The 19,607-nt window shown below is 36.8% G+C and overlaps 1 protein-coding gene across 6 annotated transcripts in view; it reads left to right on the forward strand.

Annotated features, from left to right (window-relative positions):
• The first annotated feature begins 5,695 nt into the window (after positions 1–5,695).
• Positions 5,696–19,607, forward strand: part of rbm25a (RNA binding motif protein 25a) — a 32,106-nt gene continuing 18,194 nt past the window's right edge. Inside the window, exons 1-13 of one of the 6 annotated variants that reach the window (XM_069193413.1) lie at positions 5,696–5,820; positions 6,625–6,732; positions 7,177–7,300; positions 8,204–8,253; positions 8,572–8,742; positions 9,687–9,759; positions 10,812–10,972; positions 11,749–11,946; positions 13,008–13,091; positions 17,927–18,201; positions 18,361–18,481; positions 18,751–18,840; positions 19,530–19,603. In XM_069193413.1, coding sequence (XP_069049514.1) covers positions 6,679–6,732; positions 7,177–7,300; positions 8,204–8,253; positions 8,572–8,742; positions 9,687–9,759; positions 10,812–10,972; positions 11,749–11,946; positions 13,008–13,091; positions 17,927–18,201; positions 18,361–18,481; positions 18,751–18,840; positions 19,530–19,603 — 1,475 coding nt within the window. In that variant the 5' untranslated portion in view covers positions 5,696–5,820; positions 6,625–6,678. Of the gene's footprint in view, positions 5,821–5,850; positions 5,953–6,624; positions 6,733–7,176; positions 7,301–8,203; positions 8,254–8,571; positions 8,743–9,686; positions 9,760–10,811; positions 10,973–11,748; positions 11,947–13,007; positions 13,092–17,926; positions 18,202–18,360; positions 18,482–18,750; positions 18,841–19,529; positions 19,604–19,607 lie in introns of those variants that run through there. The other 5 variants (XM_015351173.2, XM_069193414.1, XM_015351174.2 and 2 more) reach the window with 5 other exon arrangements.

Consider the following 19,607-nt stretch of genomic DNA (forward strand, 5'->3'; position numbering starts at 1 on the left):
GATTGTCTGCAGGGCTGTTTCACTCCCATAATCTTCAAAGCTGTCTGGATGAGGTGGGTAATTTGCTATTTAAAATGAACTGATAGATTACCAAACCAAACTAAAATGCCATATCTGATAATGCTCTTGATTACAGCACGGTAAGAGTAGCATTACTTCCTGTCAAACCCCAAACACTCTGTTTTCTCAGGAAATATAAGCATTGCTGAACTTTGGATCAAACACTCTCAATATAGTAGTAGACCAGCACAGGTTACGGTCTATGTGTACACCTAAGTACAGTACTTATATGAATCAGCCTGAGTGATTAATTTGGATGAAAAGTTTGGATTTCTGACATACAGATGAGCTGCTACCTCTATGCACTAAGCCAAGAACAGCTGTATCATCTGAGAATTTGAAAATGATGTTGCTTTATCTACTGCTTGTACAATCATATGTATAAAGTGTGAACAGAACTGGAGAGCTCACACAGCCCTGACGGGCACCTGTGCTAATGGAACTCGGAAAGAGTTTTGTTGACCTTGATATATTGTGTGTGATTTGTTAAAAATGAATGGTACCATCTTATAATGTTATGGTTAACGGACATTTGCTTCAACTTGCTTATCAATAGATGGGTCTGCAGCGTATTAAATGCAGAGCTAAAGTCCACAAATGGCATCTGAGCATATGCATTGGGGTTCTCTAGGTGTTTTAGAACAAGATGCATAATGCTGTTGATTGGGTCATCGGTGCCCCGCCGATGTTTATATGCAAACTTATATGGATCCAGTACAATGTTCATTTCTGAGCACAGCACGGATACCATAATCCTCTCAAATCATTTCATCACAACAGACGTCAGTGCTACCGCCCTGTTGTCATTGTTATCTGAGGGACAGGGCTTTTTGGGTATTGGCATGATTATTGCTTTTTTACACAGTGCTGGAACAGAGTGAGAGTCAACTGACTTCTGAAAGAAAGGACACCATGCTGGTGTTAATTCCTCTGTGCAATTTTTTAAAAGAGAGGTAGTGATGCCATCGGGGCCTGTTGCCTTTTTCACACATATGTGCTTGAAAGATTATGTGGTCATCTGCGGACTTATTACAAACCTACCAGCACTACTGTCAGCTGTAATAGTATCTAATATGCTGTTATATGCACCAGAGAAGTCCTGTTTTATCAAACCTCAGATAAAAGTAATTCAGCTCGTTTGCTTTAGCCAGCTCAACCATTGTATGGAAGCTCTTCTTTGAAGAATTCATGTTTGTGACTGTTTTCATTGTGTACCACAACCTCCTGGAGTTCATTGTTTCAAATTCACTCTCCATTGTCTCCTTGTGTTGATTGCTTGCATTCCCGAGTTTTAGTTTAAGATCTTTTTGCAGTAATTTAAGTTGCACTTGATCCTGGTTTTAAAAGCGAGTCTTTTGCGGTTGATACAGTCTATCACTTCCTTAGTTTTATATGGTTTATTATTTGGGTACACTAATGCTTTTCTTGGGTATGACACTGTCCACACAGAAATTAATGTAGTCTGTATCAGTCTCTGTTGCCTATTTAACCTCCAAGCTATGAAATATATCCTGGTCTACGCAAAGAAAACACCATTTCAGCATCTTAACTGTCATCAGTCCATACATTACATACATAACAGGTTTGCTGCTATTGAGAGCTGGGGAGGAGGTGAACAGTATTGTGATCAGAGTTAGACAGAGGTGGTCTGGCTTTGGCGGTATAGGCTTGTATTAGAAACAAGTACTAGGTGTATTCCATCCCGAAAAGAGAAGAGAGAAAACACAACATTTTGGCTGTGAAGCCATCTTTAGATGTGAGAAAGACAGGGCAGACAGCAAAGATGAAATAGCACAGAAGAAAAGACCGACTTATTTTCATGTAATCTTCTCTATTCTCATGCAGGTTTTGACTTCACACCTTTCTTCACCCTTCCCTACTTTGCACTTCCTGAGTGGCCTCTCTGCCCCTCCTGCCTCCTCCCCTCTCCCAGCTTTTGTTCTTCTGTGTTATTTCATCTTTTCTGTCTGCCCTGTCTTTCTCACACCTGAAGAAGGCTTCACAGCCGAAACGTTGCGTTTTCTATCTTCTCTTTTCAGCATGGAATAAACTATTACTTGTTCCTTTGTAGGCTACGCACGCTGACGCAGCTACCCACCTAGGCTTGTTTTATATTACCGTAGCATTTGTCTAGAACTCTGTTCCCTCTCGTCCCACATTTGATATACTATTCAAACCCAGGCAATGCCATCTCCAGTTTGCAGTGGTTAAAATCGCCCAAATTAAACACGGGAGCTTTCGAAGTCTGCTGAAGTTGCTCATGTACACAATCGGCTACCTGAGAATCGGCAGTCGCTGCATTTCCACTGGGAGGAACGTAAACAGCACATATAATGTTACCTAAATCTCTCTGAAGGTACCTTCTCTCTGAAGGTAGGTGCAGGCAATACTCTCCTCAGAGAGTATTGCCTGCACAACTTAATGTTCACAAAGACACAAATACCACCACCACTGCTTTTCCCAGATGTTTCAATTCTATCTGAGCGAACATGGGAAACCCCCTCAATTTCCACAAGAGAGTCGGGGAAGTCTTGTTGAATCCAGGTCTCAGCAAAGATCATCATACAAGACTCACGGTACTCAAAGCAAGCTCTAGGAATTGATCCGAAGCTCATCCATCGTGTTGCTCAGGATCCCGGAGGGCAAGGGTGGTCTGCTCACTCTTTTCCTGAGCCGCTGCCGAACGCCTCTTCTCCGCGGTCGCCTTCTTTTACGGATGTCCTCGGGTACATGTTTGAGGAAACTGCAGGGGCTATCCGCTTCGCCAGATGGCCGTAATGATAAAAGCGCTTGCCTTGTATAAGAAAGCAGTGCGCGACAGTTCCTTATGTGATCCGGCTTGAGTAGGCATATAGTTAGAAAGTCGGACAGGATCAGTGTCGTAAATAGTATTGTGTAGTTAACTAAAAAAGACATGCTACAATACTTTAAAAAAAGCAAACGTAAACAAGAACCAAAAGTAACAAGAAAAATAGCAAAACAACAATAACGAAAATAACCAACTAATAAGGAATTAAAATAAAAAACTACAGAAAGTACAGGAGCACAGGTGTCCGTGTCGCAGCACATGGACACCTGCATGAGGCCTTTGTAGTATGTTATACTATCTTAAAATCCCCTTGTAATGCTTGCACCAGGTTAAGTGCTGTTTCATGCTTCCATTACAACAAAGCCAGTGATCAACATCCAAGCAATCTTCCAATCAGCTCGTAACCTTGAAAACATGGGCTGGCAGGTTACACTTACAGTGTTTCTAGCAGAGTATTTTTTCCAGCTTCGGTGGCATTCTAGTGCTCAATCCTATTTCCAATCTTGAGAATTCAATTGCTGTCCTAAAACATGTCAGTTTAATTAATCTAAGTAATAGTATTTACTTATGAGTATTTGAATGTTGAGTATGTTTAATAAATTCGTGTAAACGATGGTACACTAAACGCATAACCCTTGTTTTTGTATCTTTTCTTGATCTCAGCATTAGCCTAATAACCCTCACGTAATGATCAGCCTTTTGTATTATAGCGGTCCCCCTCTGTTTCCCTTTGCACAAGTGGTGGTGAAACAAGAGAGGCAGGAGACTGGAACTGCAGCTCACTAGTTTATTTTCCTTTTAGGTACATGCTAGTTACTCGGGTGAGGGAAGAAAGGAAGAAAACAGTGAGAAGAGAGTAAAAGACCCAACTGCTCAGCCTGGACTTTGGCATGAGAATACGGGAAAAAGTAAAAGAGGCCTCCTATTTATAGGGGAGGGGAGTGGGGGAAATGTGTCTGTAATTTTGAATACTCAGGGACAGGTGCACAGCCTCTTAGACAATCCATTTCTGGGACGCTACAGTATTCAAGCAGACTTCTACATATTTACTTTGAATGCCTTTATGTACACATTTTTTGTATCAATACCAGGGTAAGCTCTCGCAGTTTACCATAACAACTACGATTGTGCCAGTAAATTCACACAAACCCCTACACTCTTAACAATCAATTTGACAAGAAATAGAAATTTCTGAACTTAATCAGAGGGCTGTCTCTTCTCTCCCCACAAGCCCCTCGACACAACACAGACAGTGCAAGGAAGCTGAAGCCTACAAGACCACAAAGGAGAGAAACCAGACCAAGGGATACATTGGATACCATGCAGAGACTTTTAATACCTGGATCCAAGGTGCAAAGAAACAGTCCAGGAGAGCTGATCCTTAACAGAGGGGAATGTAGTAGGCCTTCGAATATAGCTAAAACAGAGAGTTTGGAAATTGGACCAGGTGGCATCCCCCTTCTCTGTGTGGCTGTTCTTTTCCATACCATCAAAGACTTTTACAGAGACTTTTACAGAGAAAAAACATTTTCTTGTGCTCTTTCTTCATGACCTAAAAGGACTCCTGACTCTCTGGAATCCATTGTGTCCCTTGGAGTAACATTTTGTTGCTGTGGATGCTGTTTTTTTGTGGCTTGGGGTAATAGTGTATATTCTTGGGGTATTTAGAAAATAAAACAGGCACTAATGTCAATTGCTAGTCTGTGTGTGCGTTGGTGATTCTGGGAGATAAATAGAACCTGTGGTAAAGTAGAGGGGGCCTAGCACCCTGTTTGAATTTGCTGGTAGCGTAGTTCTACATGAGGCAGGAATAATTCTTGTTCAAGGGGTCACCTAACCGTGACAATCACATCACTCAAGAAGTTTGTTAATCTCCAGGATTTGCTAATCAAGCCTTGAAGGTTCAAGGGAACAGCTCCTTAGACATTACCATCACAGAAACAGACAAGGTAAGACAGCAGTTAAAACAATTTCAAACACTGTCAGTGCCACTAGAAACACAAAAATAACTGCAGAGTATTGTAGATTGACTGATTTATCACTTATTAAATAGTACTGTTTAGTAGTCAATTACGCAATTTATTAAATGATTAGGCCAACTATGGAACTGACAGCATGGGTGAAACAAATACCAGAAGACACTTCAGGAACTGAATTTGAGACCCTTTTTTTACACCATTATACAAAGGTAGGCTCCTCAATGAAATATACTGTTTTGAATTAAAACTCAGGCTGATATGAATTTATATCTGGAACACTAAAGTTGATTAGATGTGATTAGTTAATATGAGCAAGCTGCAACAAATATTAAATACCCATGTACAATTTTTGATAAGTTTCTGTGAATTAGTCAATTAGAGATTGTTTAAGCTTGATTTTTTCTCTTATATTCTTCTCATATAAGAGGTGTATTAATAACAGTCACAATTGCTATAGAACCAGAAAAGTCCAGTGTGGCTTTAAGTACATTAGTTGTTACTCATAACATACATATATTGTAACAGCTAATTGTGTCTGAGATGCTTTAAGGCTTTGGCACATTTAACACAAAATTACATTATAAACTACCAGATAAGTGTAGCACAATAAAAATAAACTTAAAAAGTCACTAGGATAAATAATTGATATCACACTGACACTGCTACTACCAATACTTCTAGTGCTACTACTGTGCTTTTATATGCTAACTAACCTTAGCATCAATGAAATGTTACATTCTACCACTGTTCTAAAACTAAAACAATTCACGGTATGTCTGGAGGACTGGCCCACAGACCTCCGAGTCCATTGTGTTATCCCATAATGCAGTGCGAGCACAGCGGTATGATTCCTTCAACGCCTATATGACTCTGTGGTCTGGTTGAGTTGACTGAGGTAGAGAGTTAAAATTTCGAAGTGAAGTATTTTAAGGGCTAAAAGCATATTTTAACTAATAAGCCACCTGGTTTCGGGTAAGTAAAAACCTTATCCGTCTAGACGGCTAGTTTGTGAGGGGACATTTTGTGTTTAATACCGGATAGGAGTAAAAGCACCCAAAAAATAGTGTTCGACGAGGACAAAAAAGCCTCCATCTTTCTGTTGCGGTAGGTTTCGGAAGGCTGGAAATCGTTTTTGTCAGAGAGCATTGCATTGTGAAGCCCTTTGGGTTGCAGAGAAGGTTTTGTTATCAAGAGAATAAATTCCGAAATAACTCGCGTTTTGTTTTTTTTTCCGCGAATTGAAGTGAGTCCGTGTGTTGTTGGACAGGCTACACGTTTACTGTAAATTAACCAAGTTTTTCTTAGTATTTAACGAAGTTAATTATTGGATGTATGATTTTATGAGCTATAGAGAACATATTTAAAATCTGTTCCATCACAGTTTTGTCAAATATTTCTTTTACAGTGCAGTCTTTAGATTGAGGTTGTAGTTTGTAGGCCGAAAAACCTCAAGGCCTAGATGTATAGCGGTTCGAAATAAATACTGCCTACAGATTAGAGAATGCATGTTTTCGAGATTTTCGTTTGAAATATAATTGGAGCAACAGCAAAAAATGGAGAGCGGCAGTGTTTGATTTTTTTCATCACTACATGTCCCTTGGGTAAAAATAATACTTAATAATTTAGTATGGATTATTTGATCTTTAGTGTCTGAATACAACGCCTACCCACAGTTTATTCCTGGGTTTATTTTTTGCTTGCTTCTTATCTGATGGCTTACATTTTACGTGAAATTTAAGTATTAATGGTAGTATAAATAATTCATCATTAACAAAGGGGGTTCTATTGGGGATCGATATATGGAGAAAACCAGAGAGTAGAAGTACTTAGATGGAACCAGAGACTGCCTCCGTGCTCTTCAGGCTCAGGTCTGGACAAATCCAGGTATGATGTCAATATACTGGATCTGTAGGCTTTAGAGGGAGATGAAAAAATGTGGGATGGCATATAATGTTTTTGGTAAAAACACTTAAATTTTTTATCAATTATATAACATATTATATTACATTCATGTATTTTTGTAAATGATTATTAGATATAAAACAAATATTTTTAAATGAAATTTAATTAACTTCAATATTTTGGTTCATAAATTTAAACACCTGTTTGCATTTCAGTTTTCCTGCAAATATAGGATTTCAATCACAATACTATATGAATTTGAATTGCTGTAATGAAAGTAAAACAATATTAACAGTAAAATCTTCTGCCTTAGCCATGTCAATATGTCTCACTCTCTACCAAACTTAATCCGAGAACTGATTAAGATGGCAGCTTGTATGGAAGTTTCCCGTGACAGTCCTTTTCTTTTTTTGTTTTTGACTGCAGGTTGGTGCCATACAGAAAATGTCTTTTCCACCACACCTCAATCGTCCTCAGATAGGGATACCTCCACTTCCTCCGGGGATTCCCCCTCCTCAGTTTGCTGGTTTCCCTCCGGCTGTACCTCCTGGTGAGCACTGAAAGAACAGGACTGTTTGACAGTAGAACTGCCATTTATATTTGTTAGCTTTACCTGATCTGGAATGTTTTTCAAGTTTTGGTAGCAGCTATGAACCCCCGTTCCTCATAGAATACCAAATGAAGAAGTGTATCAGAATTTGACCTGCCCACTTTAGAGCTATTTGTCATCATGTCACAGGCATTGTTGTTCTTTACCAGATGTTCAGATCTGGTTGGAGGAGCACTGGGGTGCAAGTGCATGACCATTATCTCTGAGATCTGAGAAAACCCTGGTTATATTGTCTTATATCTGCAGGTGCTCGACAAACTGTTCAAAACGGTTTGGAGAATCTTGGTCATAGTTGGCTCGTGACAGCAGAGTTCAACCTGCTTTCAGGCAACCAGCTTTATCATTGGAACCACTGCACACTTTAGGTGCAAAAGACATGGTATTTGCAAGCCCCACTGAAGCATCTGCAGATCACTGTGGGGTTCAAATCAAGTAGTAATGTTTTCTATATGCTGGATTGGCTAAATGTTAACTTTATACCTTCATTCTCTTTCCCTGTTGACTAAATGTGTGTTGCATTTTGTAGTCAGATTTGTATGTCTTCAAAACTACTTTTCCAATTTTGTGAATTCAAATCCACTTTCAGAGCTGAAAGTTTGTAATGAAAGTTTTTCTTTTTGACCTTTGCTTTACTAAACCATACTACATTTGAAACTGTAGCCTGCACATGTTTTTGCTTAGTACTTGAAAATATGCTTGTCGGGAACGTCAAGAGAAATTGGTATTGGCTGGTATTTTAGTTAGAGTACATATGTGAGTTGCTTCATAGAAAGAAGAAATGAAAGAAGAATGGAATTGTAGTATTCCAAGCTTCTGGTTCATCAGGTGTTTTTTGTGTTTTAGGAACACCGATGATTCCAGTTCACATGGGCATTATGACTCCTACACCAGCTGTGAGTTTTGTTTTATTGCATGTTAAAGTATTTATATTTAGGTGTTTTGCATCTGTGCATCAGTTTCTAATGACTACAGTGACCTGAATTTAATTGGCCTACTTTGACATTTTATTTTGTATTTGCCGATGATGTTTTTTTCTGACTTTTCTGATGTGAGTTTTTGCGTGTATCTAATCTATAGTGTACTTTAATTCTTATATTAACTAACATTTTGAAAACAATTTTGACATTTAAATTTAAAAATCAGAAATACAGCCCATTAGAAATGTGTGAATGGGTTTCAGGGTAAACATGGTTATGGTTTCTTTAAATTAGGTACTTGTTCCGACAACTGTGCCCATGGTGGGAAAGCCAATGGGTCCCAGAAAAGATTTCCCTGGAGTGAGAAACAAGGAAAATGAGGAGAGTGGGGGCCCCACCACTACAGTGTTTGTGGGAAACATTTCAGAAAAGGCCTCTGACATGCTCATCAGACAACTTTTAGCAGTGAGTATGAGTTGAACCTTCTCTGTTTAATCACTGAACTAATAAATGCGAAACAGTGATGTGTGTCGAGTCTTGTTTACATGAAGCCAGGATTGGTTTTCACTGATTGCCAACTGATTTAAGTGGTACATGCCAGGAGATTGTGCCAGATGTGCTGTTCTTTCTAATCCATAACAGTGGCCTAGTCTGTAGTCTGTAAACGTTAGATTTACAGACTGTACAAAACTCTTCTACAAGAGACATTCCTGCACTTGTGAGATGATTAACTAGAATAGCACCTGGTCTTAAAGGTATGTTAAATGTGAATGACCGTATTGTGTTCAGGATCACCCTCCATTTCATTAATTTAAATGTTGATATATGAATACAAAAACAGTTACTGAGGGAGGCTGTTTAACTAAAGCATGTTGGTGATTATTCTACAGGAATGAGTTAAAAGTACTTTTAAGAAAGGCTTAAATAAAAAATAAAGCAAGGTTTCTCTAGGTTTATGGAAAATCTGAGCTATGATTGAGTGTGGACCAAAAACTCCTTGAATATGTGATAAGTTAAAGAGACGTGTTCACTTATTCAAAATCCTGAAAGAAATAGATACTTAACACATACAGTAAGAAAGCTAGAAGCAGATTTTGCTGAATGTGATTTTACAATAAAATGTGGTTATGGATGTTTGAAGCTAACTACTTTGTTGTAGAAAGGCATTAATAAAGGTATTAACTGTGATATTTAAAAAATGGCTTGGTCCTTGGGTCAAATAGGTCCAAGAAACCAAATGAGCAAGACTGACAGAATGGTGGACTTTGACAGAATGGACTTTTTTGTTCTTGTGATGTTGTGCTAAACGGTTCAAAGTTGGGTTCTCTTGATGGATGTGTTTTTAATTGCTTACTATAAATATGAAAGTTTTTTATGAACATTGGATGTAATATTTTATCTTCCCTCAGAAATGTGGCTTGGTTCTAAGTTGGAAGAGAGTTCAAGGTGCTTCTGGAAAACTCCAAGGTAAAAACAAAACAGGTACAACACTTCTAACATTTTTTTCAGCCTTCCTGAATGAAGCTGATGTGATGAAAGCTTAAAGTCACTAACTTTCAACCTGTCCTTGACTGGGTATGGCCAGTGTGAGATTGAATTTGAGTATGTTGCTTCAATTCTTTTTTTTTTTGGCAATGGGGTAAAACACACCCTTGCAGGTTTGGGGCTTCCTTGCAACCATCTGATGGAATGTTTATGGAAATTCAAATAATATTTTCTAACAAAACAGTCACATTAAAATTAATTTTGAGTTTCAGTGCTTTGAAATAAAAATATCAGAACAAAATTTCAATGTAGAATTTGTAATTCGGTAATTCAGTAAAATGAGAGAATTGGTCAAGGGTCTGAATACTTTTGCAAGGCACTGTATTATTAAAACCTAATAAAAGCAAAAACTGAAACTTTTATAACTTAGTACAGGATAACATGCTTTATAAGTGTGGGATTCATTGTAAATTTCAGAATTGCTAATGTCATTTTGAAGTGTCTTCCCTTTGGGGTAAAGCAAAGACAGATCACTATGGGTTTTTTAAAGCACTTCCTCAGGACAAATGTTCATGGCTTTTTGCAATGGGATGTTAATGAACTAAAATGGATCAGCTTAAAGGTTGTGTGTGTATAGGATAGATGTGTAAACACATCTTAAGCTGGCGTGGTTGGGAGGGAGTATGGGTATATAACAAACTTTTGCTGTATAGCTGTAGACCTCTGATTAGTGTGAAGTGTTTGCAGTTAATTCTTTGTCATCAATAAGGTTTTGTTTGAATGCTTTTGTATAGGTATTTGTTTTTCCACCCCCCTTTCCATGGAAAATAGGTTTTGAATTTGCTTGCTTTTTGAATTTCATGGCTCAGTTTTAGTACTATTTTGAAGTTATTATATATACACCTTAATCTTTAGTTTGGAAACTTTAGAGCGGTTCTGGGACACCTTCTCTCTGTACTGCTTATCAAAGAGTCATTCTTGTGCTTCCACAGAACACTGAGGTAGTTTTGCTGCCAGTTTCTTCACCATTTTGTGTTTTCCCTGCCCAGCTTTTGGATTCTGTGAGTACAAGGAGCCCGAGTCAACATTGCGTGCTCTGCGTCTGCTCCATGAGCTGCAGATCGGCGACAAGAAACTACTGGTGAAGGTAGATGCCAAAACTAAAGCCCAGCTAGATGAGTGGAAGGCCAAGAAAAGAAATTCCAATGGGGTATGTACAGCAGCCTTTAACTGGTGTCCTTAAAAACTCTGGGTAAATTGGGTAGATAACTTAAGGCAGTATTTATCTGCATTTTCTTTATCTTTTTTTGCTTACTGAAAAATTAGGATCAAGCTTCAAAGGAAATCAGATTTATAGGTAAAGTTCTAAGAAGAAAGTTTCTTCACATTGCTTTCATTAGCAATAAGATGTTCTTTGCTGAAGTTGTTTTCTGTAATGTTTATCATATTTTATCAGCAAATAGAGGAATAAGTGGTTTACAGTCAACAATGAAAATGTAACAAGAATAAAATAATAGCTGCCAAAGGTTTCTTGAACAGAAGACTCAGATCCATCTTAGCAACCAGTGGTTCTGTTAACCATTTGGACAGTATCTGTTATTTTGCAGTCCTGTAAAGTTTATCTACAACTAAAAATGGGTTAGACATTTATGTTGATATATTCTCTAGGACTCATTTCAGAGCTGTGTTACCCTGGTCTTTTTAATTTAAAGTATGGGGTGTTAAACTAGCAGGATAGTTTAGTTAAAGTTTGAGCCTGATTTGATAACATGAAAAGGTGTGTATAAGTATATTTAACATTTTCATCTACCTTTTTTTCTGCATAATAGATCAAATTAAATAATCATGTTTTTAGAAATTGAAAATGGAACTAACAGTATTTACTTGTGACTCAAAAAAAATGGTGGGAGACCAACATATTTAGTTTTTTAGACTGCTACAAGGAAGTCAGCTTTTACGGATTAATGAGATTGGTTAACGTGGCAGCATGCAATTGCGCAGAATGCCAAGCCGGGCGACAATGCAGATGAGGAGGAGGAGCTGGATGAGGAGACGAAGCGGCGGGATCAGATTGTGAAGGGGGCCATCGAGGGGCTGATCCGCGAGTACTCCAGCGAGCTCAATGCACCCTCCCAAGAAGCAGATACCCACCACAGGAAAAAGAAGAAGGAAAAAAAGGAAGATGTGTGTGATTAATTTTTTCCTGTTCCAAGTTTCTCCCAACTTATAGGAGCATACAGTGAATACCGTTGAAGCAGAAATCACTGGTTGTGATACTTTTAAGTGTGAATACTTTTAATTTTTAATAGTTAATTGGCTTATCTGAACTTAGTTTTCTGTTGCTTCAATACCATTTCAAATTCTTATTGGCATGGAAGTTGTCAACAGCAACTATGCAACTGACTAATCCAGTAGTGTATTAAAAATGATAAACAGCTTATACAGGTCTATAAAATAATACATTAACAAGCGCTGTAATAAACTAAACTGTTTTCAAGAAGCATTCTTTCTTAAATTTGTACTGGGGATTTTCAGTCAACTTTAGTGGCAAAAAATAAACTAATTTTTTCCTGGATCAAGATCAGTATTTTAGTAAATGATTTCAAAAAATGAACTGAGGCAAAATAAAATGAAAGGAAAAATGTTTTATTAATTAACAGGAGATTCCGAACAGATTAAAAATCTACACTATTTTGTTTAAAGTGCTTTATGTTGAGATTTTCTTAAAAAGGATATATGTCATAGTTTTCAGTAATATTTTGAATTGCCATACCATAATTTATCACCTGGAGGATGGAAAGCAGTTAATGAGAATATAACAATCTATATAAACAGAACCATGGAGAAGTATTAAATAATTGAAGGTGGCACATTTTAATGTTGCTTTTGAATTTTGAAATTTACTTAGTGGAAGAAGATAATTTGTTTGCTGTTTAATTTCAAGTCTATATTGGACTTCTCTGGTATACATTTTCATAATTTTATTCACATTGCAATGCAAATTTATAATGCAAATATGATGCCTTTGAGGTAATAGCTTTTCATCTAATAGAGATGCAGTGATGACAGTGGTGTTCTACAGAGAGACAAACACTAAGAGCAAACAGTAGTGTCTAAAAACTATAAAAATAAAGGCTACCTCGATTGTAATTTAAATCTTGAACAGTAGTTTAACAGTAGCAGACAGAACAAACACTTGACTAATGTTAAGCGTAGCCCTTTTAACATCTTTTTATTTCCAACAGGAAGATATAAATGCAATAGAAATGGAAGAAGACAAAAGAGACCTGATTTCGAGAGAGATCAGTAAATTCAGAGATACACACAAGGTAACTCTTATTTCATATTTTAATAGCTTAGCCCTGGAAGGCAATGAAAATTCAGCTGCCGAGTTGTAATTTACACAGAAGGTTAATGTAAATGTAGCAACATTATGAATAAAGGAATGTTGAAGTAAACCGTAGTAAAACTCATAATCTGGATGATAATTCAACTGAAAGATTGTAATGTAGAAAATGTGGCTTTGCATAATGTGGAGTGGAGAAAAGCTTTCCTTTTCTTAGCTTGAAAGTGCTGCCGATCATCTTCAGCAAACATTGAGAAGACAATCTTTGCCCTGACGTTGCATCATGCAGGTGTAGTTCAGGAATTCTGTTTAAGGGTTAGATCTGTTCATCTCTGCCTAAATTTGCATCACCTTTCTTGTCTATCAAAATTTATACTACAAGTTTGGGTTGTTGACCTTGTAACACCGTCCTTTATGCACATGAAACTGAAGTGACAGCTTTGTTTTACATGCATTGGTTTTATTCTATAAGGCCTGAAAACCTGAACAGATGGTGCTGAAGGCCCTGTTTATCATTCAGTACTTGTGAAATCTCACTGAAGGAAAAGTGTTATAAAGTTAGGCTTCCCTATGCTTTATATTTGACTAATAGGGAACATTATGTAACTCTGTAAGGGGAAGGCATCATTAACCACACATAAAATGCATGGACATAATGTAAAATTCCCTTAAAGCTAATCTATTCATTAAACCCCACCATTATGATAGAGATCATATGGTGACTAAAGCAAGATGAAACTCAGAGCTTTGGAAAAAGTTACAAGGATAGGATGTAAGTATGAGCTTTCATTTCTATTTTACAACTCTTGGGCGCCCCCTTCAGGAGGATTTGCAAAGGGGCAACTGGCTTTCACCGTAAAATCTCTTATGTGGTTATCTTGTTTTACACGCAACATTATATCCAAATTCTAAATTTACTGGCCCTGCTTATAAGACAGAATAAATGGATACAAGAAACTTTAATTTGCACTGCCTGCTTTTGGCTGCTGTTTTCTATAACATACTAGTACAAGAAATTACTATGAATGTTAAACTTGGCATAAAGAATTCTGTTTACTGCACTACGTAAATACAGAAAGAAAGGAGACAGGAACAAAGCAAGGTCGTGGCGAAAAGCTTTTTAGTTTTAATACCTAAATACATTAAATCATTTTAAAATAAATTTCAATGGGCTCTCCTGTGACTACATCTCTGTATGCTTGTATATAAAGTGGTGGTTGAACAGTTGTTCTGCTTGACTTTTGACACATTTGAAAAAAATTAGCTTTTGTGCTCATGTTTAGCTCAGTGAACCTTTGCGTGTCTTACTGTAAAATTGTCAAGCCGAAAGTAGAAAGGCAAACAAAAACAATAACCACTGCAGTCATTCCGACTGTAGACTGTCCGTAGCAGGGGGCGTCCCTTTGCAGCACGCTGGTCTCTGAAGACTGTTTCAGGTAAGATTTCTGTTTTTGCCTGCTGCCTTTTCTTTCTTTTCATTCTTCCTTTTGCTGTTTTTTCTGATTTCACTCTTAAGTATGTTGAATATTTTTATTGCCAAGGGTGTTCCATGCACCACCTATAATTATTCCAGTTTAGATCTGAGGAAGGTGTCTGATTGGTGCTTAGTTTTTCAAAAAAAGTGCGCCTGGAAAATACATTAGAGATTCAGTCCTTTTGAGCCATCAGTTTAATTTAAAATTGCTGCAAATACAATTTTAATAGCAACTAATATTTTAATAGAAAATACATTTTTCTTAAGTTGTTAGTCGTTGTCAACTGTTAAAATAACAAAAACCCTGAGTATAGCTTGGGGTGGAAATGGTTACATGACATTCCATGTAAATATTAGTTTAGTTTCAGTGTACATTGTATATGACTGCAGGAGCTTTCTGCATAGGAGACCTATCAGTAGTGTCTTACAAGTTTTCAGCATCTACGTATGTTGCCTAGAAACCCACCAAAATTAACTGTAACTGGATAACTGAAATTTTCTTGAATTTGTTTTAATTCTTAGTGTTTTACTTTCATTCCTATATAATTTAAATAATGTTTTGTAAAACCTTATTTTCAGCTGTTTTAGTCTTTTTTTGACTGAGGGGGGGTGTCAGACATGCATAAAATATTGGTATAAAAGGAAATTAACTAGTCATAAATCCAGAAATATGAGTTTCACATTCACATTTTTCCCCAATGAAGAAAGTTGCTGTGACTTTTCAGTTTTGAGAAATGAACTTTCTAAAGATGCTTGAAAATATCACTTACATTACTCATTTATTTTGTACATAAAGGTTAAATGACCATAGAGTAACATTACATATTATGTATGCATCTTGTTGATTTTAACTTTTTTATCAGATCTTCTGTTAGAGGATTTAGATTACTAGGTAGTTTTGTAGAGGTCTTAGTTTGCAACAAGTATTGAGTTAAACTATCTTTACAAATATAAAACATTCACTGTTAATTACTGCAGAAAAGCTACTACAAATTTAAGGACTATATCACTGGGTCTTGAAAGATCACTTTAGAATTTTTAAAACATGTAATTATAATATAATTACATTTCTAAAATATGAATACAATTATAATTGTATTATTATAATTGATATTTATAAAACTCTCTGCAGAAGTGCTGTAATTAGTCTCTTGATCACACTGCAAGTTTTAAGTAGTCCTTCCTCGGGCTTAAGTGCCAATTCATGCTATGCAGCCTGTGTCAGCCTGTGACAAGAAAAAACAGCTGCAGGTTCTTTGTTTATAGAGCCGATACATTATATTAATGTTTAAGTATATACATTGAGTTAGTCATAGGCCTCATTAAAGTAAATGTTTTTCGACATACCCTAAGGTAAGTCTAACAAATTAATATTCAGACAGTATTCAAATCAGTATTCAGACAGCATTCAGCTGTTGCTGAAAGTTTTTAGGGTCCGATTATAAACTCTGGTGTCTGCCCTTCCTCCATACTACACACTGAGTTCTAGTTTTTGACAATTGGTTTTACCCATTACTTTTCTTTTGTCTTTTTATCCTCTCTCATCTGCTTTTTCTGTGGCATCTGTATACCCAGCATTCAAATTTTAATTTGATTTATCTTCTGTTTAGTTTCAGATCTTTTAAATTGAGAAGTGACTACTCTGAGAACCATAATTTGTTTTAACTTCTGTAGTGATTTAGGTATAGAAGTTCTTACCAGCTCTGCATCAGAATATTAACTTTTTCTTCTGTTCCTTTTCCCATTGAGCTCCCAATAAGATGAGAAATTCTTTAAGAATCTTTTAAATGGTATTGTCACATTATCATTGAACGTACATAGAATCTGTAGCAGATCTTAGCTGTATTACAGAGATAATCAGTACATGCTTACTCAAAACAGCATTTAGATTTCTGATATTTTAATCAGGAGTTTGAAATGACCAAAATATGAGGAAATTAAAATATTAAAGTATGAAAGTGTGCTGCTTTAAGCTTAAATGTTGGGTATATTGTTGGCTTATCTGGGAGTACTGTTATTATTGCTTGTTGGTGAGAACAAGCCACAGCGATCCTTAAGAAGACTACACTCGGGTAAGATGGCTTCTATGATTTAATTTCTTTTGCAAAACTTTAAAAGTTGCGTTTTCATATGTAAATCTGTTTTGTGTATTTCGAAAAGGTTGTTTTGGAAATGTATTTGAGGATAACTATTAAATGCATATACATGTTGGTATTAGGGATGCTTAGTACAAAGTCACGTATTATCTGTGAACCATTTTACTTGCTTTTCCTCCCAGACCTAGCTTATAGGCATTGTAATCGCTGTGCTGCCGATGAAAACCATAGCACAACACCTGTAAGTCAAAATCAAACAGTTGCTTCCAAAGGATGGATATGTACTTTTTTGTAAGCGAAAAGAAAAATATTTTACACAGCTTTGTTGAAGTTCACAATACAAGTGTATGTATTAAAAACAACATTTTTAATGCAATGTGTTTAAAATGTAGAACACGGGTACTTTTTTGAAGTGGTTTCCAGCCTCAACATTTTAATTTATATTAATTTTAAGGTTAGAACATTTTTTTTCTTGACTTCGTTAGATGAAAATTAGAAAGGTGCTACTTTTGAACACATTCCAGTTGATATGACACCGAAGGCGCAGTGTTTGAGCAGTAGATCTAAAAGTTTCATGCTACAGTAGCATTCTTGCTTCTGGATAAGCGTCTATCTTCATAAATATATTTTTTGTGTCCTACCCACAACTTCTGCTGTTTAGGTATGATGCAAGTGCAACACTAATCTTTACTAATGTAATTTCCTTAAAACTGTGGATGACTTTTCTGGCAACAGCATGTGCAGTAGCCAATACAGAAACAAGTTCATATGCAATGTTGAATGCACAATTAATTCACATAAACTGTTTCATTAGTCATTTAGAGTATCATTGCATCTAAATGAGTTGCTTTTGTTATCTTCTAATGCGAGGGGATTGGAAGGGTATCATTAAGAATAACCCTGTTTAATTTTACATTAACTGATTTTTAACATTTTGGTAAGGGTAGAACACATTAATAAACACTTAGTAGTTTGTAAAACATGCATTTTCAATTTTAATAACATTGTGATACAAAAACAGATTTTAAAGCCATGCTTAATTTCTGACACTTGACTTGAGTTTTAGTGATGTAGTTCTAAAACTTAAAATAGGGTTAGGAAAGGAGACTGTAAACCACTTGCATTACGTGTTTAGTTATGCTTCTTTTGCACGTTAATTTTGTGAGTTGTGTTCCATTTGGTGAGTTTCTTAACGGTTGTCACCAGACTAACAGCAGCTTTGTCTTCTTTTTGTCTGTGGACCTGTAGAAGCTGGAAGAAGAGAAGGGGAAGAAGGAAAAGGAGCGTCAGGAAATTGAAAGAGAGAGACGGGAGAGGGAGAAGGAGCGAGAACGGGAGAGAGAGCGACGGGACCGCGAAAGGGAGAAGGAACGGGAGAGAGAGAGGGAGAAGGAAAGAGAAAAAGAACGAGAGAGAGAACGGGAGAGAGATCGGGACCGGGAGAGGACAAAGGACAAGGAGAGGGAGAGAGAACGAGAGAAAGAACGGAGCCGCGACCGAAGCAAGGATCGCAGTAGATCTCGGTATGTGGCCACTGCAGTGCTTCACTCAAGGCATATATACCTCTTAGGTTTATGTATTATAAAAAAAAGTATACAAATTTGGCTCTACAGGTTCTTGCTAAGTAGGTATGTTATGTAAAATATGACTAAAAAACGTTGATGTAAGTGGCTCCTCGACAGAGAAAAGAGCCGTGACAGAGAGAAAGACAAGAAGCGAGACCGGGAAGAGGATGAAGAGGAAGCATATGAGCGAAGGAAGCTGGAAAGGAAATTACGCGAGAAAGAAGCAGCTTATCAAGAGGTATGAGTCGAGGCTGTGTCTGGGAAGCCGTAGTCATGGAATATAATGGAAAAGTTGAATTTAAGGAAAAAGTCTGTCATATAATGAAAAGAAGTTCTAATATCTGTTAGTGATGCAGAATCTCAGAGTTGTATTTTAATACACTCCTATGTGTTGGTGAGAGAAGTAGTAGTAGTACTGTTAGAAGAACTTATGAAATCTCCAATTTGTTTAATAATTAGCTCTGTTTTGAGAATACAATCTAAGTTTGTACTTTACGGTTTCTTAAGCGACTGAAAAACTGGGAAATCAGAGAGAGAAAGAAAGCTCGTGAGTACGCGAAGGAAGCTGAGAGAGAGGAGGAGAGGAGACGAGAAACGGTGAGGAAAAAATAATTCATCTTTGGTTGGCCTTTGTAAGTATTTGCAGACCTCCCAAATATAACTTGACAGTTCAGTAAAGTATGAGAGTATAATGAAATATGCATTTACTTTTTTCACAAAATAACACTTCATAATTTTTTGGACAGCAGGTCTGGTGATGCTTCCTGCATAAAACATTTGAAGATAATGCACTTTATTTACTTAAAATATTCCAGTGATGAAAAACTTATAAGGTATTAATTTCCGTGAACATTAATTAGGGTTCCCACGGTTATGGAAATGGTAAAATATCCATTAAGTTTTGGGGAAAGTCATGGAATTTTTTTTAATTGACCCAAAATTATCATGACTGCATCATGTAACTTTGTTCATAATTTAGCAAACTTTTAAAAAGGTTGTGGCATTGTCGTTGCTGACATTGCACCTTATAGTGTTGCATCAGAGCCGTAAGCTAGCTTAGTGCCCATGTCAAAATGCCGGGTAAATGTGTTTTCAGTGACCTCTGGTTAGCATATGAAAAATACAAGGTATGGCTCCAAAAAGATGAAGACCCACAAAATGCAAGAAAGAAGTAATGGAAAAGTTTTGTTGGTAAAAATGAGTGGGAACCCTGATTAATATTGATTCTTGTTTTATGAAACAAATGCATTCTTTTCATTGTCTAACTTTTTGTGTAACATTTGTAGGCAAAAGAAGCTAAAAGGTTGAAGGAATTCTTAGAAGACTATGACGATGACAGAGATGATCCCAAATATTACAGGTGA

Source organism: Lepisosteus oculatus, chromosome 8 (assembly GCF_040954835.1).
Source record: "Lepisosteus oculatus isolate fLepOcu1 chromosome 8, fLepOcu1.hap2, whole genome shotgun sequence".
NCBI lineage: Eukaryota > Metazoa > Chordata > Actinopteri > Semionotiformes > Lepisosteidae > Lepisosteus > Lepisosteus oculatus.